Source organism: Hemiscyllium ocellatum, chromosome 10, assembly GCF_020745735.1.
Source record: "Hemiscyllium ocellatum isolate sHemOce1 chromosome 10, sHemOce1.pat.X.cur, whole genome shotgun sequence".
Classification (NCBI taxonomy): domain Eukaryota; kingdom Metazoa; phylum Chordata; class Chondrichthyes; order Orectolobiformes; family Hemiscylliidae; genus Hemiscyllium; species Hemiscyllium ocellatum.
The window spans coordinates 40,941,428-40,968,245 of record NC_083410.1 but is presented as its reverse complement, the minus strand read 5'-3'; the positions used below and the strand labels follow the sequence as shown (position 1 = coordinate 40,968,245).

Sequence of the window (26,818 nt, the reverse complement as noted above, 5' to 3'; positions counted from 1 at the left end):
TAAATAGCTAGTGTGTGGTTCATGGTAACACCAATCGCATCAGTTTTGATCCCCATTTCCTGGTGAGGTAGACCTAGAACTTGTCTCCACTGTCTGCTACGTTTTAAAAATCATGGCATAAACTATGTTTGGAGACCCTTGAATAATTGAGGATGCTACCTGGAGAAGAGGAATATCTGTAGTAAATACTGAGTCTTGAAACAGCCAAATAGCACCAAGTTTCCAGAGATGAGTTCAGTCAAGTTTTCTTATTTAGTGTACTGTTAGTTCTTTTCCAAATTCCCTCAGGGTGGTCTTTTTTTAGATGAAGAAATAACTCACCTCACTCATGTGCAGAAAGCTCTGCTGTATGTCATTTAATCGGTTCATGGTTCAAAGATATTTCCTTTTAATAGCCAGTTCAATCAGAACCTTTTATATAGCAGAGGTTACTTAAAAATACACTGGAAATCCTACCGAAGGCTGTTGCCTGGAATACATTAAAATTTTGCAGAGTAGTTAATTGGCAACTCTGTCACTTAATTATGTTGCACAAACTGTCATTAGAGGTACAATCAAAATAAAATGTTAAGCTTAACTTGAAGCGTTTATTTTAAAATGTGTTTTATCTCCATTGTTAATTCAAACTTCCAAAAACTGACTGCAAAGGAATGTCCTCTATGAACATTTGTATCTTGTCTCTTTTACAGTTAACTGTCAAAATGTATCGCAGTGAAACCTTTTTGCAATAATCTTCATTGCATAGCCTGAAAATCTAGATTTGTTTTACTGTCTCAACTGAACCCTAACCCTAACTCTAACCATTACTAAACCAAAGTTTACAGATCAAAGAAAGGTTAAGCTCAATATTTGTAATTTAAATTGTACTTGTCTTTATTCTCATGCCTAGATTATTGCTGTAGCTCTTTAAATTCAAATTAGGCTCTTAGTTGCCTACAACTTCCAATAATCTCCAAAAAATGCCTTTCCATTATTTGGATAATGCAGTTTGACTGGATTTTGCTGCTTCCATCTATTGCTGAAAATCAGTTATTCCAGAAAGAAACTAACCTAAACTAATATGTTCTCTATTAGGTTTCTAATACACTGCTGTGATGAAAAGTGATATAGCATTATAGATCATAACTTGTATAATGGCAGCTGAAGCTGGAAATATGTTTTATTTCTCTATTAATAAGCAAACCATAAACAATTAATTTTAATTCTGATGTGAACAGATTGCTTAACTGATGCTCTAGTTTATGTAGTCTCCCAAATCACAATAAGCCAGGCATGGATATTGTGCTGTTAAAGAATCAAACAGAAATTTATTTCAACTATTATGTGCAGACATTACTCAGTCTGGACTAATATTCAGCCAGGTCAGGCAGCATCCAAGGAGCAGGAGAATTGACGTTTCGGGCATGAGTCTTTCTTCAGGAAGGGCTCATGCCCGAAACGTCGATTCTCCTGCTCCTTGGATGCTGCCTGACCTGCTGAACTTTTCCAGCAACACATTTTCAGCTCTGATCTCCAACATCTGCAGTCCTCACTTTCTTCTAATATTCAGCCATAAAATTACAACAAAGGAGCATGTGTCCAGTGGAGTATCATGCTTCAGTAATTATTGGTAAGATGAAGCATGAGATCTTTAGATCTTTTGTCATATGCTATGATACATTGATAATATAATGAGCAGGTCTCTTTGAGGCATATTGACATACAGACTGTGAGACAGAACACATTTTCCTTTCCTCAAAAGTTAAAATCTTACACTAAAGTAACATACATGGCTGTGCATTGGCAAATGTTGTCAATTTGATAGTCATACAAACAGTTTAAATGCATTTGCATGACTAATATTTTAAACTTCAAGGTAACACTTCTGTGGTTTGAGAGCTCATCCTGATCCCGTGAATGTTTATTCATCTTGAAAGGAACAGGTTGTTGTCTGTTGCACCTGTTTGACAGCTTGTTTGTCTTGTCACTGATTACTGTCACTCAACATCATCACATAATCATCAGCATTGGACTGTTCTTTCTCACTCTCTTCACCCATGTTTGAGGTATGTTGCATGTCGGTCTGAATTGGCTTCTGTTCCCTTGTAGTGTAGTAGGATCTAGGTTGGTTGCTTTCTATGATCTAGGAAAAGCTTTGTATGATCTAGGTTGGTTGCTTTGCTGCTATCCAAGTATTTGGATTTCTAACTTGCACTCTGCCCAGTGCGCAGCTGTGATTGTTCTCTGCTTGTTCACTTGTTGTGTACCTCTTTCATTCTTATCTGACTTTGAAGAAGAATGCCCTGTGCCTCAGGATGGCTAAATAATTTGTTGCCAGGTAAGATCATTTGCATTGCCCTTTGAACATACTGGGGGATGGTAATTCCTACTTCATTGGTGTTGCATGAAAAGCTTTGCTTTGTTGGTTGTCACTTAATGATTATTAACTTAACAGTGCGTCCTACACATTCTGTTCGACAATTTGAACATGATATGTAGGATGATGAAATGATATGGGTCATTTCTTCTTTAATGCCACATATCTTAAAGTGGGTTACCAGTGTGTTGTATTCAATTAGGACTGTCTTTTTTATTAATTAGGACTGCCTAACTAATCAAGACAGGGTCAGTCATGCATGCTATGTTACGTTGTTGAGGAATGGAACATTTCAAGAAGTAATCTGTCACAAGGATGCAGTCTTCCCTATATACAATGAATAGACTTGCTTCCCATTTTGTCCAAGCAGTGTATAGAACATTGGATGGAGGTTCCCTCCATCGCTGGGGTTGATACATTCGGGATCCTCACATGTACTTGGGTGGGGTGGGGGGTTTATTTGTGTGGAAACTGACAATTTGTAAGCAGTTTTCAGATACTTTATTTAGTTTGATAAGCAGCAGTTCAGATGTGATGCATTATTTAATTATACTAACAGAAGCAATATATAACCTATGACAGATGAGATTGCTTTCTAATCTCATTGCTATTCTGCAGAATAGAATAAACAGATGTGATGGACTCTGATGATTTAGAGTTTTGGTAAGTTAATCCCTGATGTTTTGAGATAGTCTTTAATGGTAGCAGTCATAGTTGTTCCCATGGACCAATGTCAGGAAACACCTCATGTCTTCCCAAGAAAGTGGTGGCTTGTTAACCTGGTGGAGGTGGTACAATTACAACATTTTAAAAGGCATTTGGATGGGTACATGAATAGGAAAGGTTTAGGGAGATATGGACCAAATGCTGACAAATGGGACCAGATTAATTTAGGTATCTGGTCAGCATTAATGAGTTGGACTGAAGTGTCTGTTTCCATGCTGTACAACTCTATGACTCTGTCTGAGGGTTAGTTTACAATATTTACTGAGAATAAAATCTTATGTTCTTAAAGTTGCTCATACTTTGAAAGCAGAGTACAACAGGCACCAGATATGTCATTGTTGTCAGTTGAATGGAGCATTGCTACCTTGATGATTTTAGTCATGTTAGTGATCTTCCCTTTGTTTCTGTACGATAGAAAATTGAAAAGCTAGTTACTGCTGTAATGGCAGTTAAACAAAACCTCATGATACACGGTAAATACTAGAAAAATTCAGTTTTAGAGGGACCCCAATTTCCAACAGTCCCTCCTGTCCTGGCAATAAATTTATTGACTTATCACTACTAATGATTAATTAACTATTTATAAAGTAAAAGTTCAGGTCTGTAATTTCTTGATCATGTCTCATAGATGGCATACAAAAGAACTGTGGGTATTGACTTTGAGTCAGTGTAAATTAAAACTGTTCATTCCTTCGTAACAAAACACTTAGCTGAACTGATGAAATATATTACTTAAATATCAAAATCAGGAACAGACCATTATAATCTTCCAGCTTTCTGCACTATCCTAGACTTGCTTCCTGTCCTAGCTTCACCTTTTCGTGTGCCCTTCACCTTTTCAACTTTATTTATTATTTAATTAAATTAACCTTAGAAATTAATTTTCTCTTGAAAGGCTTGCACTCAGATCAAACTATTTAACTTAGGTTAATGCCTTATTTGCAGATATGTACAGCTGTCGGTTCACAGAAACTAAGTTGCTTAAGAGTGACAATGCACCCATCTATTTGAATATTCTGTTGTCTAAAGCTGTTGTTCAATTGATTTTCAACTTTCCAAATATTTGTGACCAAGCTATTGAAGTCTCTGATAGACTTTCAACGCTGTTACTATGTTGCAAGTTTCCCTCCAACAGGAATTGTTAACTGATGTGACAATGTTGTTTCATTAACATAAGGAACTAATTCTGGATATCATGGTACTGAAGAATCCAATAGACATTTATTGCAACTAACTATTGTGTGCAAACATTACATTCATTGGGTACATAAGTATCTGGGCTAATATTCTGCTATTATATTACAGTGGGGGAGCATGCTTCCAGTAGAGTGTCATGCTTCAAATGGTTTGAGGTAAAATGGATTATGAGATGCCTACATGCTCTGATCATACAGGCATGGTATGGCATACTGACCATAAGAACTAGCACAATAAATTCAAAGAGTATAACATGTTAGATGGGTTGACAGGATTTTGCAAATATTTGAGCACAAGCTGCATTAGAATCATAGAATAATGTACCATAGAATATTGTGGATACAAGAGCAGGTCAGAGGAATTTTGCAAGGGTAATTCACCTATTATCAACCTCTCCATCCTGTTGTAACATCTAAAAGGTATGTGACGGGAGTTTAATGGAATCACTCAATTTGTGTGGATGATTGTAGCTCCATACTCAAGAACCACCATTGAGAGAAAACAGCCTGCTTGATTGAGGTGTTCATGAAAGTGGGAGGAACTTCTATTCAGGGATTTAGTCGGGCTTTTTTGTGCAATTTTGTTTTTCTCAGCTGACGACACATGCATGGGTAAAACACCAAATTTTATGGGCAAGAAGTTCTGAAGAGCACTGGGACCTTCTGTGTCCCATTATCCAAATGTCCATTTTCTGAAACCTAGGAGCATCACTCAGCCTCTGCTCATCACCTGCATCATCCCTGGGAGATATTAGATACCTGGCAAAGAACAGTATCATGCTTTAGTGCTTCCCGAGAGGCTCATCTGAAGCTTCTCCAGAAAACAAGAACACGCTTCACTGTGATTAACAATCAGAGGCCATTCTGACTGACAAAGGCAGCCTTGGCAGTGGTAGCTGGTGAACCCAGGAGCCATGGGTAGCTCAAGTTGCCCACTTGCCAATCAATCAATACTCTACCTCTCAAACAGTGTCTTCCTGACCTGGTATTCTTGTGGATTGCCCTGAAGAGTGTAAGTTGAAAAGCTTTGACAAAATGTAATGTATTTCAGCAATAATAGCAAAACTTAAACCTGCCAGTGAGAAACGTGATTTTTGCCTCCAACCCAATTAATTTCCCCAGCCTGCCCTTCTAAAAGCTCTGGGAGGGCCTGGAAATTCCACCAATTGAATTTAAAGTACTGGGCAGACATGCGTAACTGTTGAAGCACCGGTTTTGTGTGTTAAAATTATAGTATCTAGAGATTGAAATTGTTGAACAAAATTGTTGATTTTAACTCCCTAATTTGCGAATTCAAAATACTCATGGCAGCTGTCTGATTTCTGAGTAAATGGCAGGAGGGATTTTGAGAAGGTCCTATGATCTGGGATGGATTGGAATCTGGGAGCAGGAGAGATCACAACCTTCCTTATGGGAAAGTTTAGTGTTAAACCTAATAGTGCTTTTTCCATCTTGATGTTGTTAGATGGAACTATTGTGACCGGTTGCTTTGCTGCTGAGGCACTGGCTAAATGTCTGGAAATGCAAACTGATCTACTAAGTTTAGGTGATGCCCATCTGTTTTAGCTTGCCTGAGAAACTACTGGATATGGTTTGGATCTGACTGTGCAAATAACCTGTTCATTTTTAGCTGCACACCCATTTAGTAAAAAGTGAGGTCTGCAGATGCTGGAGATCAGAGCTGAAAATGTGTTGCTGGTTAAAGCGCAGCAGGTCAGGCAGCATCCAAGGAACAGGAAATTCGATGTTTTGGGCATAAGCCCTTCATCAGCCCTTCCTGATGAAGGGCTTATGCCTGAAACGTCGAATTTCCTGTTCCTTGGATGCTGCCTGACCTGCTGCGCTTTAACCAGCAACACATTTTTAGCGCTGCACACCCATTTAGCAGAAATCAGGCCATATAATGAAAATCAAAGTCCATCAGCCTGAAATGGGTTTTTTTTGTTATAAAAGCTGGAGGGGGTAATACAATATGCTGTATTTTCTGATTAATACATTAATTTAATTTGTGACTATTTTATTAAGTTAGTCATGACATAATGCACCTTTGCAAGGTTTAGAAATAGATTACTCCATGACATAATCCTTTGCTGTTAAAGCTAAGGTTCGTTTTAGTTTCAGATCATCATACAGTACATTCGATGTAACCACAATAACAACAACCCAGCTTTTGCAGCATTGATGAAAGGGTGACAAGTGGCTTCATCATACCTTCTAATTCTTAAGTTGCTTTCTATAATTCTGGAGAGTTCAACCACATGCAGTGTTCTTTTTGCGTTGATTATTATATTGAAAGATAATGTTGCTCCTCTGAGACATTACCTAATTCAGACATACAGACTAAAAAATAACCTGTAAGCAGTCTCTTCGGATGTATATCCGCAACTCTTCTGATGTCCTATAGCAGTTCAACAGTAAGTAACTGCTTCTTCTTTGCTGTAGACATCCACTCTCTCCACACCTCCATTCCCCACCAGGACAGTTTCAGAACTCTGTTATTTCCTCAAACAAAGGCCCAACCAATCCCCATCCATCAACACCATCCGCTGCCTGGCTGAACTTGTCTTCACTCTGACAGCGATCCTTCCAAATCCACCACATACTTTCTCCAAATAAAAGGTATTAGACATGGATGTAGAAACATTCCTAACATTTAAGAGGAATTTAGATGTGCAATTATGGTGCCAAGGCATTCAAGGCTATGGGCGAAGTGCTGCAAAGTGGGATTAGAATGGTTCATTGCTTGTTTTTGACCAGCACAGACTGATGGGGTGAAGGGCCTTTTTCTGTGCTATAAATCCCAGTGACTATGACTTCTGTGATTTTATTTGCTCCTCACAATGTGGTCTTCTTCACAATGGAGAGATGAACTGCAGACTCTGTGACTGTTTTGCAGAAGACCTTCATTCAGTCCACAAGCATAATCCCGAGCTTCTGGTTGCTTGCTATTTGAATTCTTCTCATGCTCCCATGTTACTCTTTCTGTCTTGGCCTGTGACTGTGTTCCACTCAAACTCGATGCAAGCTTGAGGAACAACACCTCATGTTTTGATTTGTCACCCTATAGCATCCTGGGCTCAACACCAAATTCAGCAACTTTAGTTCATATCCTCTGTCTTCATCTTGTTTGATGTGCTGTTTTCTTCCCCTTGTTTTATTTTGTTGGGTTGGCCTTTGGTTTTTCTTTATCCCATCATATTGCATTCAAATTTACACTTCATTTGGCCATAACTATTATTTCCTAGCTATAGTCATTACCATTCTGTTTGTCTCATCCATTATGAAATCTTTTGAGATTTAATCTACCCCGGACTCCACCCCATCACATAGCTTTTCGTTAGTTCTTCATTCCCCATCCCACTATGAACATTAAATCTCTTCAATTTCTATTCTTCAGTTCTGAGAAAGGTCATTGACCCGATGATGCGGCCTTACCTCCCAGGTTTTGTCCAGTTTTTATTCTTCCTACTTCAGCTTTCCAGCAACTGTTGCATTTTGCTTTTCCAAAGAAAAACTAAGCTAAATTCTAACAACTTGTCAAAGGAGCATGATAAAAGAAAAATTGACACCAAGTCACACCAAGAATTATTGGGGGAATGCCCAAATGCTTGGTCAAAGTATTAAGGTTTCAGGATTGTTTTAAAGCATACAAGAGAGAGAGAGGGGGTACAGAGCTTTAGAAAGAGAATTCTAAAGATAATGGGTGCTGAAGAGATGGCCACAAATATTGAAGTCAGTAAAAATGCAAATGTTCAAGATGCTAGAAATGGTGGAGCACAGATGCCTTGGAGGATTATGGGGCTGCAGGATGTTTGGGAGAGATGATCACATGAGGGGTTTGAACATAATGACTAGAATTTTAAAAATGATGTGTTGTTTAACCGGGAGTCAGTGTATGTCTCTGAGCACAAATATAAAGATTTAATGGAACTTAACTGTGACTTATCGCACAGTGACAACAAAGTTTTGGATAGCTCAAACACAAAAATTCCTGAAATATTTGATATGGTTATTATATTGGTGCCCCAAGCTAAAGCCATTTTGGGATTGTGTTCCTGGTATCCACAGACCCCTGTTGTAAGTGGACTTTGGGCAAGGATAAAGTTGAATACAATGGAATTTTATGGCTCCTCCACAGTGGATATTAAGATGTAAAATAAACTGCTGTGGCTGTAGCACCATGCCCATTACCTACCTGTCTCCATGAGTATTTTACCATCAGCTTGCCTGCCCTGGGGCCAATTGAGGTCCTTAAATATACATTTTTAAAAATTCTAAAAGGAGGATCAACCATTTGTGGTTAAATAAAGAAGTTGGGGAAAGCATCAAATTTAAGGAAAAAAGAATATAATTGTCTTTACCTGGTCTGGTCTTCATGTGACTGCAAATACACATTAACACAGTGATTGTGTCTAAAATACCATCTGAAATGGCCTCACAAGCTAGGGTAGGCAACACATGTTGACCTTACTGACAGTGCCTACGTCCCATGAAGAAGAAGTAAAACACAAGTTTACCGAGAAGAGTCAGCCTAATATTTTGGAAGGGGAGTCACATTTCACCAATTCACTGTATTTCTTTGAAGAAGTAATATGTGCTGTGATAAAAGGAATCTGTAGCTGCCGTGTACTTGGAGATCCAGAAGGCATATAACAACATGCCAGTCAAAGTTTATTGTGGAAAATAAAAGCCAGTGGTGTCTGGTGTAATATATTGGAATGCTTAGTAGTTTGGCTTACTTGCAGAAAACAGAGTGTGCGGAAATGGGTCTTTGTCTGACTGGCAGGATTTGTTAGTGAAGTCCACAGGGCTTTCTGCTGGGGCTCACTGACTACAATTTGCAAGAATGACTTGGATGAGGGAAGGATGTTGTGAAGAAGATGGAGGGAATTTGCAGAATAAAATTGAAAGAATGGGCAAAAATATGGCAGGTGGAGCTTAAGATAGGAAAATGTGAAATTGTTCACTTTGGCAAGAAGAATGAAAGAGTAGATTGTAATTTAAATAGAGAACAGCTACAGAATACTAGCTGCATGATTCACCAAACATTAGTATGCAGGTACAGCATATATTCAAGAAGGCTAATGGGTTATTGTGCTTTTTATGAAAGGAATTGAAAATAAAACAAGAGACGTTATGCCTCAGTTCTGAAGGGGTGAGACCACATATCGAATATGTGTGCAGTTTGGAACCTAATCAGGTCAGCCATGATCTTATTGACCATGTTCCTCTGTTCCTGTTTAGTATGTTTGTTTTAATGACAAATTAGAGGAGGAGGCAGAAGGGAATGAAAGTACGCAGATGAGAAAGGAGAGAAGGAAAGGAGTATGGGAACAGGAGGGAAGGGAGCGATAAGGATAAGAGAAGAAAGAGGGCAAGAGGGACAGGAGGGTGATGGCCGAGAGGGCAAGGGAGGGGAGTGTGTGAGAAGGAGGGGAGAGTAAGAGACGGTGGGGGGGGGGGGGTGAGAGAGGGAGAAGGGGAAAACGATTGAGAGAGAAAGAGAGGGAAAGGTGAGATGGTGAGGGCACAGGTCAGGACATGAATGTGGGTGAAGTTTCAGAAGGCAAGAAGGGATGAAGGCAGGGCCGAGAAAGTGAGAGCGTTGAGAGGAACAACAAATTTAGAGGAACAAGGTGAAGGGAATGGGAAGGACAAAGGACAGAGCAATGGGAATAGAAGGGAGCAGGGGTAGTTGGGCAGATTGAGGGTAAAGGAGAAAGGGGGGGCTAAAGGGGAAGTTGGGGGAAGGAGACAGGAAATGAGAAGGAGGCGTGGTGGAGAGAATAGCAAGTTGTAAATGGACAGTGATAGATTAAGTAAATGGATAAAATTATAGCTGGTAATGTTTAATCCAGAAAAATGCAACGTTATTCTTTATGGAGCTAAGACAATTCAGGAGCAGTGTGAATTAGGTACACAGAAGGCTCTAAAAGACACTACGCAAGTACAAAAAAACCCCAAAAGCTCATGGAATTTTAGACTTTTTGTGAAGGAAATTTAAAGGGAAGGAAGTTATGCTATGGATTCATATTTGGTTGACTACATCTGGAGTGCTGCATTTATTTCAGGGCTCTGCATCTCAAATAAAATTTACTGGTCTCGGAGAGGGTGCGATGTAGATTTAGGTTGACTAACTTAACATTTGAGCACGGAAAATTAAGGATTAATTGAACTGATATAGTTGGTTGACTGAGAGCTTTGTTTGATAGAAATTCATAGAAATATACAGCACGGAAACAGGTCCTCAGGTCCAACTTGTCCATGCCAACCAGAAATCCTAACCTAATTCAGTCTCATTTACTAGCGCTTGACCTATATCCCTCTAAATCCTTCCTATTCGTATACCCATCCAAATGCCTTTTAAATACTATAATTGTACCAGCCTCTACCACATCCTCTGGCAGCTCATTCCATTCACATACTACCCTCTGCATGAAAAAGTTGCCTCTTAGGTCTCTTTTATATCTTTCTCCTCTCACCCTAAACCTGTACCTTCTAGTTCTAGGCACCCCCCCCTCACCTCCAGAGAAAAGACCTTGTCTATATATCCTATCTATGCCCCTCATGATTTTATAAATCTCTATAAGGTCACCCTTAGCCTCCGACACTCCAGGGAAAACAGCCCCCACCTATTCAGCCTTTCCCTATAGTTCAGATCCTCTAAACCTGGAAACATCCTTGAACATTTTTTCTGAACCCTTTCAAGTTTCACAGCATCCTTCCAATAGGAAGGAGACCTGAATTGCATGCAATATTCCAACAATGGCCTAACCAATGTCCTGTACAGCCGCACCATGACCTCCCAACTCCTATACTCAATGCACTGACCAACAAAGGCAAGCATACCCATCGCCTTCTTCACTATCCTATCTACTCACAACTCTCCTTTCAAGGAGCTATGAACCTGCACTCCAAGGTCTCTTTGTTCAGCAACACTCCCAAGGCCCATACCATTAAGTGTATGAGTCCTGCAATGATTTGCCTTTCCAAAATGCAGCACATCGCATTTATCTGAATTAAACTCCATCTGCCACTCTTCGGCCCATTGGCCCATCTGATCAAGATCCTGTTGTACTCTGAGGTAACCTTTTTTGCTATCTACTACACCTCCAATTTTGGTGTCATCTGCAAACTTATTAACAATATCCCCTATATTCACATCCAAGTCATTTATATAAATGATGAAAAGTGGTGGACCCAGCGCTGATACTTGTGGCATACCACTGGTCACAGACCTCCAGTCTGAAAAGCAACCCCCCACCACCACCCTCCGTTGTCTACCTTTAAGCCAGTTCTGTATCCAAATGGCTAGTTCTCCTTCCATTCCATGAGGTCTAACCTTGCTAACCAATCTCCCATGAGGAACCTTGTCAGATGCCTTACTGAAGTCCATATAGTTCACCTCTACTGCACTGCATTCATCAATCCTTTTTGTTACTTCTTCAAAAAACTCAATCAAGTTTGTGAGACATGATTTCCTCTGCACAAAGCCATGGTGACTATCCCTAATCAGTCCTTGCCTTTCTGAATACATATAAATTCTGTCCCTCAGGATTCCTCCAACAATTTGCCCACCATTGACGTCAGGCTCACTGGTCTATAGTTCCCTGGCTTGCCCTTGCCACCCTTCTTAAAAAGTGACACCATGTTAGCCAACCTCCAGGCACCTCACCTATGTCTATCGATGATACAAATATCTCAGCAAGGGGCCCAGTAATCACTTCCCTAGCTTTTCACAGAATTCTAGGGTACACCTGATCGGTCCTGCAAATTTATCTACCTTTATGTGTTTCAAGACATCCAGCACTTCCTCCACTGTAATATGGATGTTTTTCAAAATATTACCATCTATTTCTCCACATTCTATATCTTACATGTCCTTCTCCACAGTTAACACTGATGGAAAATACTCTTTCAGTATCTCCCCCATCTCCTGTGGCCCCATACAGAGGCTGACTTGCTGACTTTTGAGGGGCTCTATTCTCTCCCTAGTTACCATTTGTCTTTAATGTATTTATAAAAACTCTTTGGATTCTCCTTAGCCCTATATGCAAAAGCAATCTCGTGTCTGTTTATTGCCCTCCCGATTTCCCTCTTAAGTATGCTCCTTACTGCCTTTATATTCTTCTAACGATTCACTCAATCTCTCCTGTCTATACCTGACATATGCTTCCTTCTTTTTCTTAACCAAAACCTCAATTTCTGTAGCCACCCAGTATTCTCTCTACCTACCAGCCTTTCCTTTCACCCGAACAGGAATATACTTTCTCTGGACCCTCATTATCTCATTTCTGAAGGCTTCCCATTTTCCAGCTGTCCCTTTACCTGCGAACATCTGCCTCCAATCAGCTTTTGAAAGTTCTTGCCTAATACTATCAAAATTAGCCTTCCTCCACGTTAGAACTTCAACTTTTAGATCTGGTCTATCCTCAGTAGAGATGTAAAATAATAAATGGTTAAATAACAAGTGTTGGTCTTCTGATTACTATTTTAAAACTAATAGAATTATGGTCACTTGCCCCAAAATGCTCCCCCACTGACACCTCAGTCGTCTGCCCTGCCTTATTTCCCAAGAGTAGGCCAAGTTTTGCACCTTCTCTTGTAGGTACATCCACGAACTGAATCAGAAAATGTTCTTGTACACACTTAACACTTTCTTCATTTAAACCCTAAGCACTATGGCAGTTCCAGTCTATGTTTGGAAAGTTAAAATCCCCTACCATAACCACCCCGTTATTCTTACAGATAACTGAAACCGAACATAGAATGTTACAGGACCTCCAGCCCTCGATGTTGCGCTGACCTGTGAAATTAATCTGATGCCCATCTAACCTACACTGTTTCATTATTATGTATGTCCAATGCCCATTTAAATGCCCTAATGTTGTTGAGGCTACTACTCTCGCAGGCAGGCTGTTCCATGCCCCTACTACTCTCTGAGTAATGAAACTACCCCGAATAACTGTCCTAAAACTACCACCCCTGAATTCAAAGCTATATCCCTTTGTATTAGCCGTCACCATCCGAGGAAAAAGGCTCCCACTGTCCACCCTATCTAACCCTCTGATTATCTTATATGTCTTGATTAAGTCACCTCTCAACCTTCATCTCTCCAATGAAAACAGCCTCGGTTCCCTCAGCCTTCCATAAGACCTTCTTTCCATACCAGGCAACATCCTAGTAAACCTCTTCTAAACCCTTTCTAATGCTTCCACATCCTTCCCATAATGAGGTGACCAGAACTGCACGTAATATTCCAGGTGCGGCCTTCCAGTATCTTGTACAGCTGAAGCAAGACTTCGTGGCTCCAAAACTCAATCCCACACCAATAAATGTCAACATACTATATGCCTTCTTAACAACCCTAATAACCTGAGTGACAACTTTCAGGGATTTAGGTACTAGGACACTGAGAGCTCTCTGTTCATCTACACTGCCAAGAATTTTACCATTAGCCCAGTACTCTGCATTTCTGTTACTTCTTCCGAAGTGAACGACCTCACACTTTTCCGCATTAAACTCCATTTGCCACTTCAGTCCAGCTCTGCATCTTATCTATGTCCCTCTGTAACCAACAGCATCCTTCGGCACTATCCCCAACTCTGCCTACCTTAGTGTCATCTGCAAATTTATTAACCCATCCTTCTACGCCCACCTCCTGATCATTTGTAAAAATAACAAATGGCTCCAAAACGGATCCTTGCAGCACACCACTGGTAACGGAACTCCAGGATGAACATTTCCCATCAACCATCACCCTCTGTCTTCTTTCAGCTTGCCAATTTCTGATCTAAAATGCTAAATCACCTTCAATCCTGAAAACCCTTATTTTGTGCAATAGTCTACTATGTGGAACCTTATCAAACGCCTTTTGAAGTCCATGTACACCACATCAACCACCTTACACTCATGCACCTGTTTTGTCACCTTCTTGAAGAACTCAATAAGGTTAGTGAGGCCGTACAAATTTGTTTCTCGATTTCCTGCTGACTATTATGGGGTCTATAATACAATCCCAATCAGGGGATCATCCCTTTCTTATTTCTCAATTCCACCCAAATAACTTCCCTGGATGTATTCCCAGGAATATCCTTCCTAAGTATAGCAGTAACGCAATCCCTTATCTAAAGTGCCACACCCCCTCCTCTCTTGCCTCACTTTCTATCCTTCACAAAGCATTTGTATCCTGTTCTCTGTTTTGTTCCTGCCCGCCCTAACTGTTCGACTCACTCCCTTTCCCAACTGTACCTGTCTCAGATTGATTTCTTTCCTCACAAATTCCCTGGGTCCTTCCCACCCCCTGAGCAACTTTAGTGAATCTCCCTGCCAGTATATTAGTCCCCTACCATTTCAGGTGTAATCCATCCTTCTTGTACAGGTCACTTCTACCCCAGAAGAGATTCCAATGATCCAAAAATGTGAGTTCTTCTCCCCTGCACTAGCTCCTCCGCCATGCATTTATCTGCTCTATCTTCCTTTTTCTACCCTCACCAGCTCATAGCACCGGGAGTAATGCAGATATTACTACCCTCGAGGGCCTCTTTTTAAATTCTAGCCTAACTTTCCATATCCTCCCTTCAGAATCTCATCCCTTTCCCTTCCTATGTTGTCATTTCCAATGTGTACATTGACCGCCTGCTGGGTCCTCTCCCCCTTGAGAACATTCTGCACCATCTCTGATACATCCCTGATCTTGGCCCCAGGGAGGCAGCACATGAGTCTGATTTTTCACTGCTCGCTGCAGAAACGTCTGTGCCTCTGACTAGACAATCCCCTAAAACAATTGATCGCTTAGAACTTGATGTACCTCTCATTACATTAGAGCCAGTCGCAATACCACAAACGTGGCTCTCTGTGCTACATTAGGAGAAAGTGAGGACTGCAGATGCTGGAGATCAGAGGTGAAGAGTGTGGTAGTGGGAACGCACAGCATCCAAGGAGCAGGAGAAGGCATAAACCCTTCATCGTATTCCCCTGAGAATCCATCACTCCCTACTTTTTCCAAAACAGCATACTCGTTTGAAATGGGGATAGCCACAGGATACTCCTGCACTACCTGCCTACCCCTCCTCCCTGCTTGGAGTTAACCCATCTACCTGACTGTATCTGTGGTTTTTCTCCCTTTCTATAACTGCCATCCATCACACCCCCTAGCTCTTGTAAGTTCCTGATTGCCTCTAACTGCTGCTCCAATTGATCCATGTGATCTGACAGGATTCATAACCAAAGACACTTCCTGCAGATATAATCGTGGAATTCCCACATCTGTCAGGAAGAGCATATCACTCTACTAAGTGCCATCTTTGCTCCTTCACAATCTGCAGACCCTGAAAATAGCACTGTTTTTATGTTCTAAAAACCAGTGCTGCAGGTTAACTTCGTAGTTATGGTTTATATTTTTAAAATTTAATCAAGAGACAGATCTCAATAAAACATATAATCAAGAAAGAACCCACTCTACTCACTACTGTTGACTTACAGCAGGGTTACATGTTAAAAACTTACCTGTTCCTGTGCTGTGAGCTCTCCCACACTGGTTCCTCCAAGGTCAGCTGTGAATGTTGCTGTGTTAATTTTTTTAGACACACTTCCATGTCCAGAGATACATGAACTCAAACAGCAAATGCAGTAATTGTGCAGACTCACTGCTGCGTCAGTTAGCAGTGTAGGTTTTTTTAAATCTCTGTCTCCTTCACTGACCATGTGGTCACTGCCTTTTGTCTGTCTACCTCCTTTTAAAAGTGCCGTTGCACTGATCTTTTTTCCCCAAAGATCCAAAACAATGCAATACCATGTAAAACAGTAATTACCACTCCTGGAATTTGAGGCAATCCCCTTCAACACCTAAAATACCTCAAACAAGGAGCAGCACTAACAGCCACAATTTTTTCCCATTCTCCATCTTCGATTACCTAGAAACCTAGTTTGAAAGATTCAGAACAAGAGCATTAAATTTGTAGTTTGGCTGTTTACACATAATGTTGGGAAGCTTTCCTTCCCCATGAAGGACAGTGGAAATCACTAACCTGTTTGTCCCATTATCCAACTGTTTCCTCACATCAATGGTCCTGTATGCTTCATGGCCACCAACCCCGTTGACCCACCAACCTCACCTCGTTTCATGCCTGGACTCAGGACAACTCACAAACCACTTCAGCCCTTCAACATTGTACTTTGGAGCTCAGGGACACCTATGACTTGCATGCATTGGCCAAGTCCTTTTGTGTGCAGACAGACACACACACACACGCACACATCTCATCCATTTGTACACCATAATTTTTACAGCTTTTAGCTTGCTTTCTTTGTACTCAGTCACTTTGCACTGTTTTGGAGGCAGCCCGCCTCTGTTTACCTCACATTGTTGTTTTACCCTATACTGTACTCATTGACTTTGGCTCTGACTTCAGCCTGACTTGGTCTAAGGGTGTGGCTTCCAGTGGCTATCTGCAGCTGAAAGAAAACTTGCCCTTCTCTCCACCACCCAACCACCAAGATCTCCAGCTCCCTGTCCATGAGGCAGGGAGTGGGACCTCCTTTCCTCTGGGCCATGTCCTTGGGGATCATGGTCAAGTACTATAGCATGAGGGCCAGTCCTTGACTTGCAACATTTGAAATAGTTTGCAGCTGGGTTTTAAGCATAGTGCCAGTAGCATGAATGACATAAGGTTCCAATAATGGCGAGGACTTCCATATCTCCAGCCACGTGATACCCTGAGAAAGGCAGCAGTAGGCAGATTCTTGTTAGACAGGAAAATCAGAAGTTTTCAGGGGTAGGTGGAAATGTGGAATTCAACATAAATGTGTCAACAATGATCTTATTGGATGGTGGAGCAGGGTCAAGGGACAAAATGGTCAACTTCTGTACCTATATCATATGTTTGTAAGGCCTGAGTCAATTATAATTAATGTTTTAAGTAGCCCAGTTGTATAACTGATAGGGTGAAGAGTGAAGATTCTGTGAGAAATGTAGTTCTGAGCAATGGTGGAATGGGAGCCATAAACCTCAATCGACAAAACACTTTCACTGAAAATGGAAAAAAATTGCACCCGTTGCTCTTTCTTCAACACTGGCTTTACATTCATTTTGTAGTTGTTAATGTGGAGATAACATCTGCTCTGTTCTTTTCTTGTCTGCAGCTCTCCTGTATGCAACCATCTTTGGTAACGTGACGACGATCTTCCAGCAAATGTACGCGAATAGCAACAGATATCATGAGATGTTGAACTGTGTCCGAGATTTTTTGAAGCTTTATCAGGTGCCCAAAGGCCTCAGTGAGCGTGTCATGGACTACATTGTTTCTACATGGTCAATGTCGAAAGGAATTGATACAGAAAAGGTACAGAAACTGAAAAGAACACACACTGATCTTTTCTAGTGGTTCTTTAGAATCTTTTGACATAATGCAATGTTCTCTTGGTGGTGTTCTGATCTTTAGATTTGGGTCATAGGTTCAAACGCCACTCTAGGACTTGAGTATGTAATGCATTTTGCCATTCTGATGGTGTACTTGGGGGGAACTGTATTATTTAAGTGTGAGAATTTAGGGTTCACTTTAAGTTTAATTGCAAAATTGTATATGGTTTTGTTCTCCTTGTGCATGGAAGAATGTAAGTAATACATTGGAAGCAGTTCAGAGGTGATTTACTATTATGATACCTGCAGAGAGTTGGTAGTCTAATGAGGAAAAGTTGGACAGGCTTAGTTTGTTTTCACTGCAGTTTAGAAGAGTGAGAGGTGGTTCAAATGAAGTGCTTAAGGTCCTGAAAAGTCTTGACAAAGTGAACATGAATAGGACGTTTCCTCTTGCGGGTGAGTCAAGAATTAGGAGGCACTTTTTCAAAATCAGAGGTTAATCTTTAGGACAACGTTGGGGAGAGATGTTTTCTTTCACAGGATTATGCACCTTTGGAGGTGGAGATGGGGTCATTGAATATTTGTAAGGCAGAGGTTGATAGATGTTTGTTAGGCAATGGAAGCAAAGGTTATTGAGGGTAGATGGGAATGTGGAATTGGAAACTCAAATAGATCAGCATGATCTTAATGAATAGTGGAGCAGGCTTGAGGGGCAAACTGTCTACTTCTGATCCTGTTTCATATGTTTGTAAAGCCATGGACAGTCAGACTGAATTTGAGAGAACAAGTCTAAATATTTCCCAGTCTTGATTATTTAGAAGACCCATTCCAGGTATAAATGTTTTCACAAATCCTGCAGAATTTATAGTGTTTATCATAACAAATACAAAAGATTCCCTCTGGAATGCCACTTTGCTACAAAGGTTGATTGGGCACAGGTCCCTTGTTCTTGTCTAAAGTTCTCCTTCTTCCTTTGGTCTTCCTTTTTTGTGTGCAAAACCGTTAAGAATCATCATTTATTAACCGTGGCTAGCCACTACCTCTGTTCATAATCAGACACAGCCTGAGTTCTAATTGGTTTATTAATGAGTGAGCTTGCACGTTCTGTTCACGATCAATTTTGGATTAGCTAGGTGGTGTCTGGCTGACTCCTGATTGATTCCATTAAGAGGAATGGTCATCTTGCTGAATAACATTTCCTACTGTTTTTAGTTTCACGCTTTGACATGCCAATTACTTGATAAGACTATCCCTTTTATAACAGCTCTCCCCTCATTACTTACCAACTTGACCAACTAAACTTTACCTAGTTAAGGTGGCACCAGTGAACAATTTTTGCATCTGCACGCGTGTCACCTCCGAGTGATTAACTATCACCTCAAGTATCCCAACCAATGCATCTGAATATTTTCCAAAACCTATCAATATCTTTTAATGACAAGAAGATGTATGACTCCATAACAGCTGTGAATGCTTGGAAAAAAATTAAATTACAGTGAAAGATAACCATACATATAAGTGTGTTACATGCTTTAAGTTACAAAATGAAACTTCTTAAAACATGTATGTGACTTTGAGTAAGAGTTTTTATACTTCAAAATATTCTCACGTGTTAGCCCAAGTGTAGATTAGCTTGAGCTATAATAGCAACTACAAGACTATAAAACTTAGCTTAGGCCTTGGGCATTTGGCTCGTTTCCTGACAGAAAGTATTGACACCTAAGTATGCTCAAACAGAATATAGGTATAACTTTATTCCTCACTTATTTCATCAAGTCAAAATGATTAATTATTAAAAATTAACTCATGTATAAACGTTTTGCATTTGACATGTATTGTTAAATAAAGTGTCTGATCATCTATTAAGGTAGATGTAAAAGATCTGATGGAACTATTTAGAAACAAACCGGGAATAAACACATAAAAACATTTAGCATTAATACTTCAATCTCTAGCAAAAACTAAAGGTAACTGTAAAATGACTCATCCTACACCAATAAATTGGTTTAGGTGGTAATCCTCCTTGAGGTATGGGTTGAAGCTGAGCTTGTACTTTTTGTTTCCCAAGCTCCATTCCGTTGGTGTTCAGATGTACTTCACATTACATCAGTCATCAGCTCTTGCTCAGCACTCTCCCAGGCCTCATCCTCCTGCTTTCACCTGGTTCGTGCAACTCATTGCCTGCCAATCGAAATTCCAAGTCCACATTCCTCTAGATGTCAGAAGTCTTTCTCTGCTATATATTGCTTACTATCTTGTATTTTTTTAAAAAAGGAGATAGCTTTGAATATGTAGTGAAAGAACATGTGAGAGTAAGAAGGAAGAGTCAGTTTTTAGTACAAGAGAAACTGTTCTTGCTACAAGACTGCTTAAGGTCTGCCATCCTGTGGCAGTGCCATTAGTGGAAGTTCTGATTGTTACTTTGTAAAGATTTATGTTCCTTCTCTAATTGAACACCTCAAAGTACTATGTCTAAGTCTGACATGATGAATATTCCATTGAAAATTCTACTTTGCAAATTTGTTCCAGATGCAGTAAGTAAGCAAAACAAATTTTATGCTGCTTACACAGATTACTCAAAATGGATTACACAACATGCCATAAAAATAATTGCATGATACATTATACCACTCTTGTTAGATAATGGTTAAATGTGAAAGAATAATATGTTAGTTTCCTGTCCAATCTTGACTGGCTTGTAATAATTTATGGTTGATATTTTGAGAGTTGATTTTGATTCAGTTTGGTGGGTTTTGGCTCTTATACTGAAGTGTGACTGCGTAAAAGAACAGCTGCTCCTTTGTAGTTGCTTAATAAAGATTTGAATACTGTGGAGACTCCCTTTCAAGTGCAAAGTTGAACTGTGAATATTGCCTCTTCAAATTTCTGCTCTGTGCTCATTAACTGTTAGCATAGCAGAAAATAGGTGTCATAGTTCAGTGATTAAAATTCTAATTCATTTTAAGCCTTTGGATCTCGGGAATAACATTGTGAAGTCATGTTCTTCTTTCAATACCTTCCTTTTAAGTTTCCTTTACCATGTACATTCCAGTTATATCAGTGTAATGTAAGTTTTCAGCTTGACCTGATCAACAAACATGCACAATATGAAGTCCCATAAATGTTAGTTATTGAGTTGTTTTTAAAAATTGGAGCAGTTCACAAAGAAATAATGAATTTAGATTCAAATTCAAGTTGAAACTTATAGATAGAGCAGTTTTATGACTTTGTAGCAAAATCTCCCCAACATTATTCGGAAATCAAGGCCAGAAATAGTGTAATGGCTTGTCAAACAAGCCGGCGCTATAGCATGTCAGTTTGGTGCTGGTTTTAATCATCATGGACAGGCTGGGTGTTGGTAATACTGAAAATGTGTTGCTGGTTAAAGCACAGCAGGTTAGGCAGCATCCAAGGAACAGGAAATTCGACGTTTCGGGCCAGAGCCCTTCATCAGGAATGCCTGATGAAGGGCTCTGGCCCGAAACGTCGAATTTCCTGTTCCTTGGATGCTGCCTAACCTGCTGTGCCTTAACCAGCAACGCATTTTCAGCTCTGATCTCCAGTATCTGCAGACCTCACTTTTTACTGTTGGTAATACTGGAGAGCAGGACAGGAATTTTATTCTCCTCCAATAATGGCCAAACAAAACTGTTAAAAAGTTTTCAATGCGATAGTTTAAATGCTTAAAAGGCCGTACAGGCTTCCACAGGTTGAGAAATTGATCATTTGAAGGGAGGTGGGTAAAGAGTGAGAGCTAACTGGAGCTTCCCCACAGCATGTCTCCACACTCAATAGAAGGTCAGTGGGACAAAGAGGAACCGGTACTTGGTGAGGGAGTGTCTTGGCATTGAACAGGTGATTGGAAGAGCGGGCATTCAGCGCCCATACTTTGAATGGAGTCATCACATCGCTGACACTGGATCAATGTGAGGCTATGTGCTCAGGAAAAAAAAGGCTGTGCCTAGCACTGGGGAGTATGACTGTCAGAGATTGGATTTCGTGATGCTGAGATGGCAATACCTTCTGCATGAAGAACAGAAACCTAAACATCAGGAAGGCAAGGGAGAGGAAACAGAGGTTAGAAAGTAGCTAAGACCAAACCTTGAATGCAGCTGAAGATAAGCTACCTGTAGCTGACTCAGAACCAGTGCTCCAGAATAGACAATAGACAATAGGTGCAGGAGTAGGCCATTCTGCCCTTCAAGTCTACACCACCATTCAATATGACCATGGCTGATCATCCTTAATCAGTATCCTGTTCCTGCCTTATCTCCATAACCCTTGATTCCACAATCCTTGAGAGCTCTATCCAACTCTTCCTTAAATGAATCCAGAGACTGGGCCTCCACTGCCCTCTGGGGCAGAGCATTCCATACACCCACCACTCTCTGGGTGAAGAAGTTTCTCCTCATCTCTGTCTACCCCTTATTTCTAAGCTGTGTTCTCTGATTCGGCACTCACCCATCAGCGGAAACATGGTTCCTGCCTCCAGAGTGTCCAATCCTTTAATAATCTTATATGTCCCAATCAGATCCCCTCTCAGTCTTCTAAACTCAAGGGTATACAAGCCCAGTCGCTTCAGTCTTTCAGTGTAAGGTAATCCCGCCGTTCCAGGAATTGACCTCGTGAACCTATGCTGCACTCCCTCAATAGCCAGAATGTCTTTCCTCAAATTTGGAGACCAGAACTGCACACAGTACTCCGGGTGTGGTCTCACCAGGGCCCTGTACAGCTGCAGAAGAACCTCTTTGCTTCTATACTCAATCCCTCTTGTTATGAAGGCCAGCATGCTATTAGCCTTCTTCACTACCTGCTGTACCTGCATGCTTGCCTTCATTGACTGGCGTACAAGAACACGCAGATCTCTCTGTACTGCCCCTTTACCTAAATTGATTTCATTTAGGTAGTAATCTGCCTTCCTGTTCTTGCCACCAAAGTGGATAACCATACATTTATCCACATTAAACTGCATCTGCCATGCATCTGACCACTCACCTAACTTGTCCAGGTCACCCTGCAATCTCCTAACATCCTCATCACATTTCACCCTGCCACCCAGCTTAGTATCATCAGCAAATTTGCTAATGTTATTACTAATACCATCTTCTATATCATTAACATATATTATGAAAAGCTGTGTCCCAGTACTGATCCCTGCGGTACCCCACTGGTCACTGCCTGCCATTCCGAAATGGAGCCGTTTATCACTACTCTTTGTTTCCTATCAGCCAACCAACTTTCAGTCCAAGTTAGTACTTTGCCCCCAATACCATGCGCCCTAATTTTGCTCACTAACCTCCTATGTGGAACTTTATCAAAAGCTTTCTGAAAGTCCAGGTACACTACATCTACTGGATCTCCCTCATCCATCTTCAGAGTTACATCCTCAAAAAATTCCAGAAGATTAGTCATGCATGATTTCCCCTTCATAAATCCATGCAGACTCTGACCTATCCTGTTACTACTATCCAGATGTGTCATAATTTCATCCTTTATAATAGACTCCAGCATCTTTCCCACCACTGAGGTCAGACTAACTGGTCTATAATTTCCTGTTTTCTCTCTCCCACCTTTCTTAAAAAGTGGTACAACATTAGCCACCCTCCAATCCACAGGAACTGATCCCGAATCTATCGAACATTGGAAAATAATCACCAACGCATCCACGATTTCCCAAGCCACCTCCTTCAGTACCCTGGGATGTAGACCATTAGGCCCCAGGGACTTATCAACCTTCAGACCTAACAGTCTCTCCACCAATTCCTGGAAAATATAAATTTGCTTAAGTTCAGGTCCTTCAGCCACTGTTACCTCAGGGAGAATGCTTGTGTCTTTCCCAGTGAACACAGATCTGAAGTACCAATTCAATTCTTCTGCCATTTCTTTGTTCCCCGTAATATATTCCCCTGTTTCTGTCTTCAAGAGCCCAATTTTAGTCTTCACCATTTTTTTGCCTTTCACATACTAAAAAAACTTTTACTATCCTCCTTTATATTATTGGCCAGTTTACCTTCGTACCTCATTTTTTCTTGGCGTATTTCCTTCTTAGTAATCCTCTATTGTTCTTTAAAAGCTTCCCAGTCCTCCGTTTTCCCACTTATCTTTGCTATGTTATACTTTTTCTCTTTTAACTTTATATGTTTCTTAACTTCACTCATCAGCCACAGCCACCTATGCCTCCTCCTAGGATCTTTCTTCCTTTTTGGAATGAACTGATCCTGCAACTTCTGCCTTATACACAGAAATATCCGCCATTGTTCCTCCACTGTCATCCCTGCTAAGGTATTGCACCATTGAACTTTGGCCAGCTCCTCCCTCATAGCTCCATAGTTCCCTTTATTCAACAGAAATATTGTCACTTCTGATCATACCCTCTCCCTCTCAAATTGCAGATTGAAGCTTATTGTAATATGGTCACTACTTCCCAATGACTCCTTCACTTCGAGGTCCCTGACTAATTCTGGTTCGTTGCACAATACCGGATCCAGAATTGCCTTCTCCCTGGTTGGCTCCAGCACCAACTGTTCTAAGAATCCATCTCTGAGGCACTTCATAAAGTCTCTTTCTTGAGGTCCAATACCCTGCTGATTCTCACAGTCTACCTGCATGTTGAAATCCCCCATAACAACTGTAGTAACATCTTTGCGACAGGCCAATTTCAGCTCCTGATTTAACATATATCCGACATCCAGACTACTGTTTGGGGGCCTATAGATAACACCCAAGAGGGTTTTTTTACCCTTAGTATTTCTCAGCTCTATCCACACTGACTCTACATCCCCTGATTCTAGGTCCCCCCGCACAAAGGACTGAATATCCTCCCTGACCAACAAGGCCACCCCACCCCCTCTGCCCGTCAGTCTGTCCTTACGATAGCACGTGTAGCCTTGAATATTCATTTCCCAGGCCCTGTCCACTTGAAGCCACGTCTCAGTTATCCCCACAATATCCTATCTGCCAATTTCCAAAAGAGCCTCAAGCTCATCTAATGCTTCATGCATTCATGTGTAGTATTTTTAATTTGTTACTGCCCTCACCCTTCCCATCAACTCCTATTTCACTCAACTTTACAGCATGATCCCTTTCTGAGTTTTCTGCCTCATTGATACAGTTGTCTTTCTTGACTTCCCTTGTTATAACTTTCTGTCCAATTTCCTTCTTAAACATCCAGTTTGTCCCCTCCCCCCCGCTACTTAGTTTAAACGTAGCTGTGTTGCAGTAGCAAACCTGCCTGCCAGAATGCTGGTCCCTAACCTATTAAGGTGCAAACCGTCTCTCTTGTAGAATTTATGCTTACCACAAAACATCCCCCAGTGATCCAAGAATTTAAATCCTTGCTTCCTGCACCAGTTTCCCAGCCACACGTTCAAGTCTAATATCTCCCTGTTTCTGGCCTCACCAGCCCGAGGAACTGGAAGCAAACCGGAGATAAACACCTTGGACGTCCTGCTTTTCAGCCTTCTTCCTAGTTCCGGAAGTCCGCTGTGGTATGTTCCTCCTCTTCTTCCCGACATCATTTGTGCCGACATGTACCACCACCTCTGGCTCTTCACCTTCGTCCTTGAGGATTTCCTGCACTCTATCTGTGATGTCTTTAACCCTGACACCAGGAAGGCAACACACCATCCTTAAGTCCCAAAAACCCCGGTCAGTTCCTCTCACTATGGAGTCCCCTATGACCACGGCTCTGTGCGATGTCCGGCTCTTCCGCTCTGTCTCCACGCCAACTTTTGATTGACAGACCTGGCCGCCTCATAAACTGGCAGTGTCATCCGTCTCTACTGTTCCCAAAAGATTCAACTTGTTCCTGACAGGTACTTCCCCTGAGGTCTCTTGCACCTGTCTCCTCTCTGCCTTCCTCATCGTCTGCTCTCTTCTGCTCTCTTCTGGTATGATTGGTGTAATAACCTCACTGAAGGTCTTGTCCAGAAAGATCTCTCGAATGAGCCTAAGTTCCTCAAGTTCTTTCATCAGTGCTGCAATATGCTCTGTCAGTAGCTGAACATGCACACACTTTCCGCATTTATACGAGCCAGACACACCAGAGTCGTTGACCTCCCTCATCAAGCACGTAGCACACTGAACCAGCTTGGCAATCATGTCTTCACCCTCTTCAACTGTGGGTAATCACTTCACTCAACCTCCTTGTCAAAAACTCCTGAACTAAAGCCTCACTCTTCAATCCACAGGAACTTCCTTGGACCCTCTTTTTGGGACAAGTCTGTGGACCTTTAATTTAGGTTAGAGGAGGGAGGGAGGCCCTACTTTGTAGGACCTGGGGTCTAGAACACACCCACTCAAATAACAATCACTTACCTTCTCGATGGGCTTTGTGCTCTGCCTTCACTTCCGCACAGCTGCCGCCGCTCTCTGATGCGAAAAGACCGTTGGCTGTGATCCCTTAAACAAATGGTGATGGAGAGATCTGTGTCCTCAACTAACCTGCCAGTGGCTATCAAAGTCATTATGACCTTGAGCTGCTTTGCTTCTGGTTCCTTCTGAGCATTAGCTGCAGACCTTGGTGGCATCTTGCAAACGGTCACCATTGTACCTGTCGGTCACTGAGGCCAGATGCAATGTTATCAGGCCAGAGGCATTTCATTTCCCCTTCATCATTGGATTACCCACATTCAAGGGATCATGATTTGCACCTATCAAGGCACCTAGTGACTGGCCAGTGAGATCCATGAGTAGGAAAGACCTCCATTCCCTCAATATCAAACTGTTCTGTAGCCACATCACAGACTCCAGGTGTGTACCCACCTCTTTTGTAGTTACCATGGCTGCTCCATCCTTTGACATTCCAGGGTGCCTCTGACCTTCATTCCAACCCTCAAAATGACTGGATGCATTCTTGGGGAAATGGATTTCCCTTGAAAGGATAGGTATTCCATAAGTGTGGATGCCACAGGTGGAACCACACAGGTGAAGCTCGCAATACGACCTGCTAAGTATGACAGCCATTGATTGGCCATTCAGGTAGTAGCAGCATTTGGTGATTCTTTCCCTGCAACCCTGACATTTGCTGATTTTTTTTCCCTGCAACAATGAAAGTCTTCATCTTTGGAATGAGTAAATGAACCTTGGCCGAACTGGTTCGATGCTATTCGTATCTAATTTCTGTTAAGAAGTCCAAAACTGTCCACAGTATTCCAAATGTGTCTCACTAAGTGCTGTGCA

General features: G+C 41.3%; 1 protein-coding gene across 2 annotated transcripts in view; it reads left to right on the top strand.

Annotated features, from left to right (window-relative positions):
- The window catches only part of kcnh1a (potassium voltage-gated channel, subfamily H (eag-related), member 1a), a 293,068-nt gene that overhangs the window by 73,886 nt on the left and 192,364 nt on the right, over nucleotides 1–26,818 (top strand). Inside the window, exon 8 of one of the 2 annotated variants that reach the window (XM_060830881.1) lies at nucleotides 17,422–17,621. The exons of the other annotated variant lie outside the window; for it this stretch is intronic. Within the exon in view, the coding sequence (XP_060686864.1) occupies nucleotides 17,422–17,621 (200 nt within the window). The remainder of the gene's footprint in view (nucleotides 1–17,421; nucleotides 17,622–26,818) is intronic. 2 annotated transcript variants of the gene reach the window in all.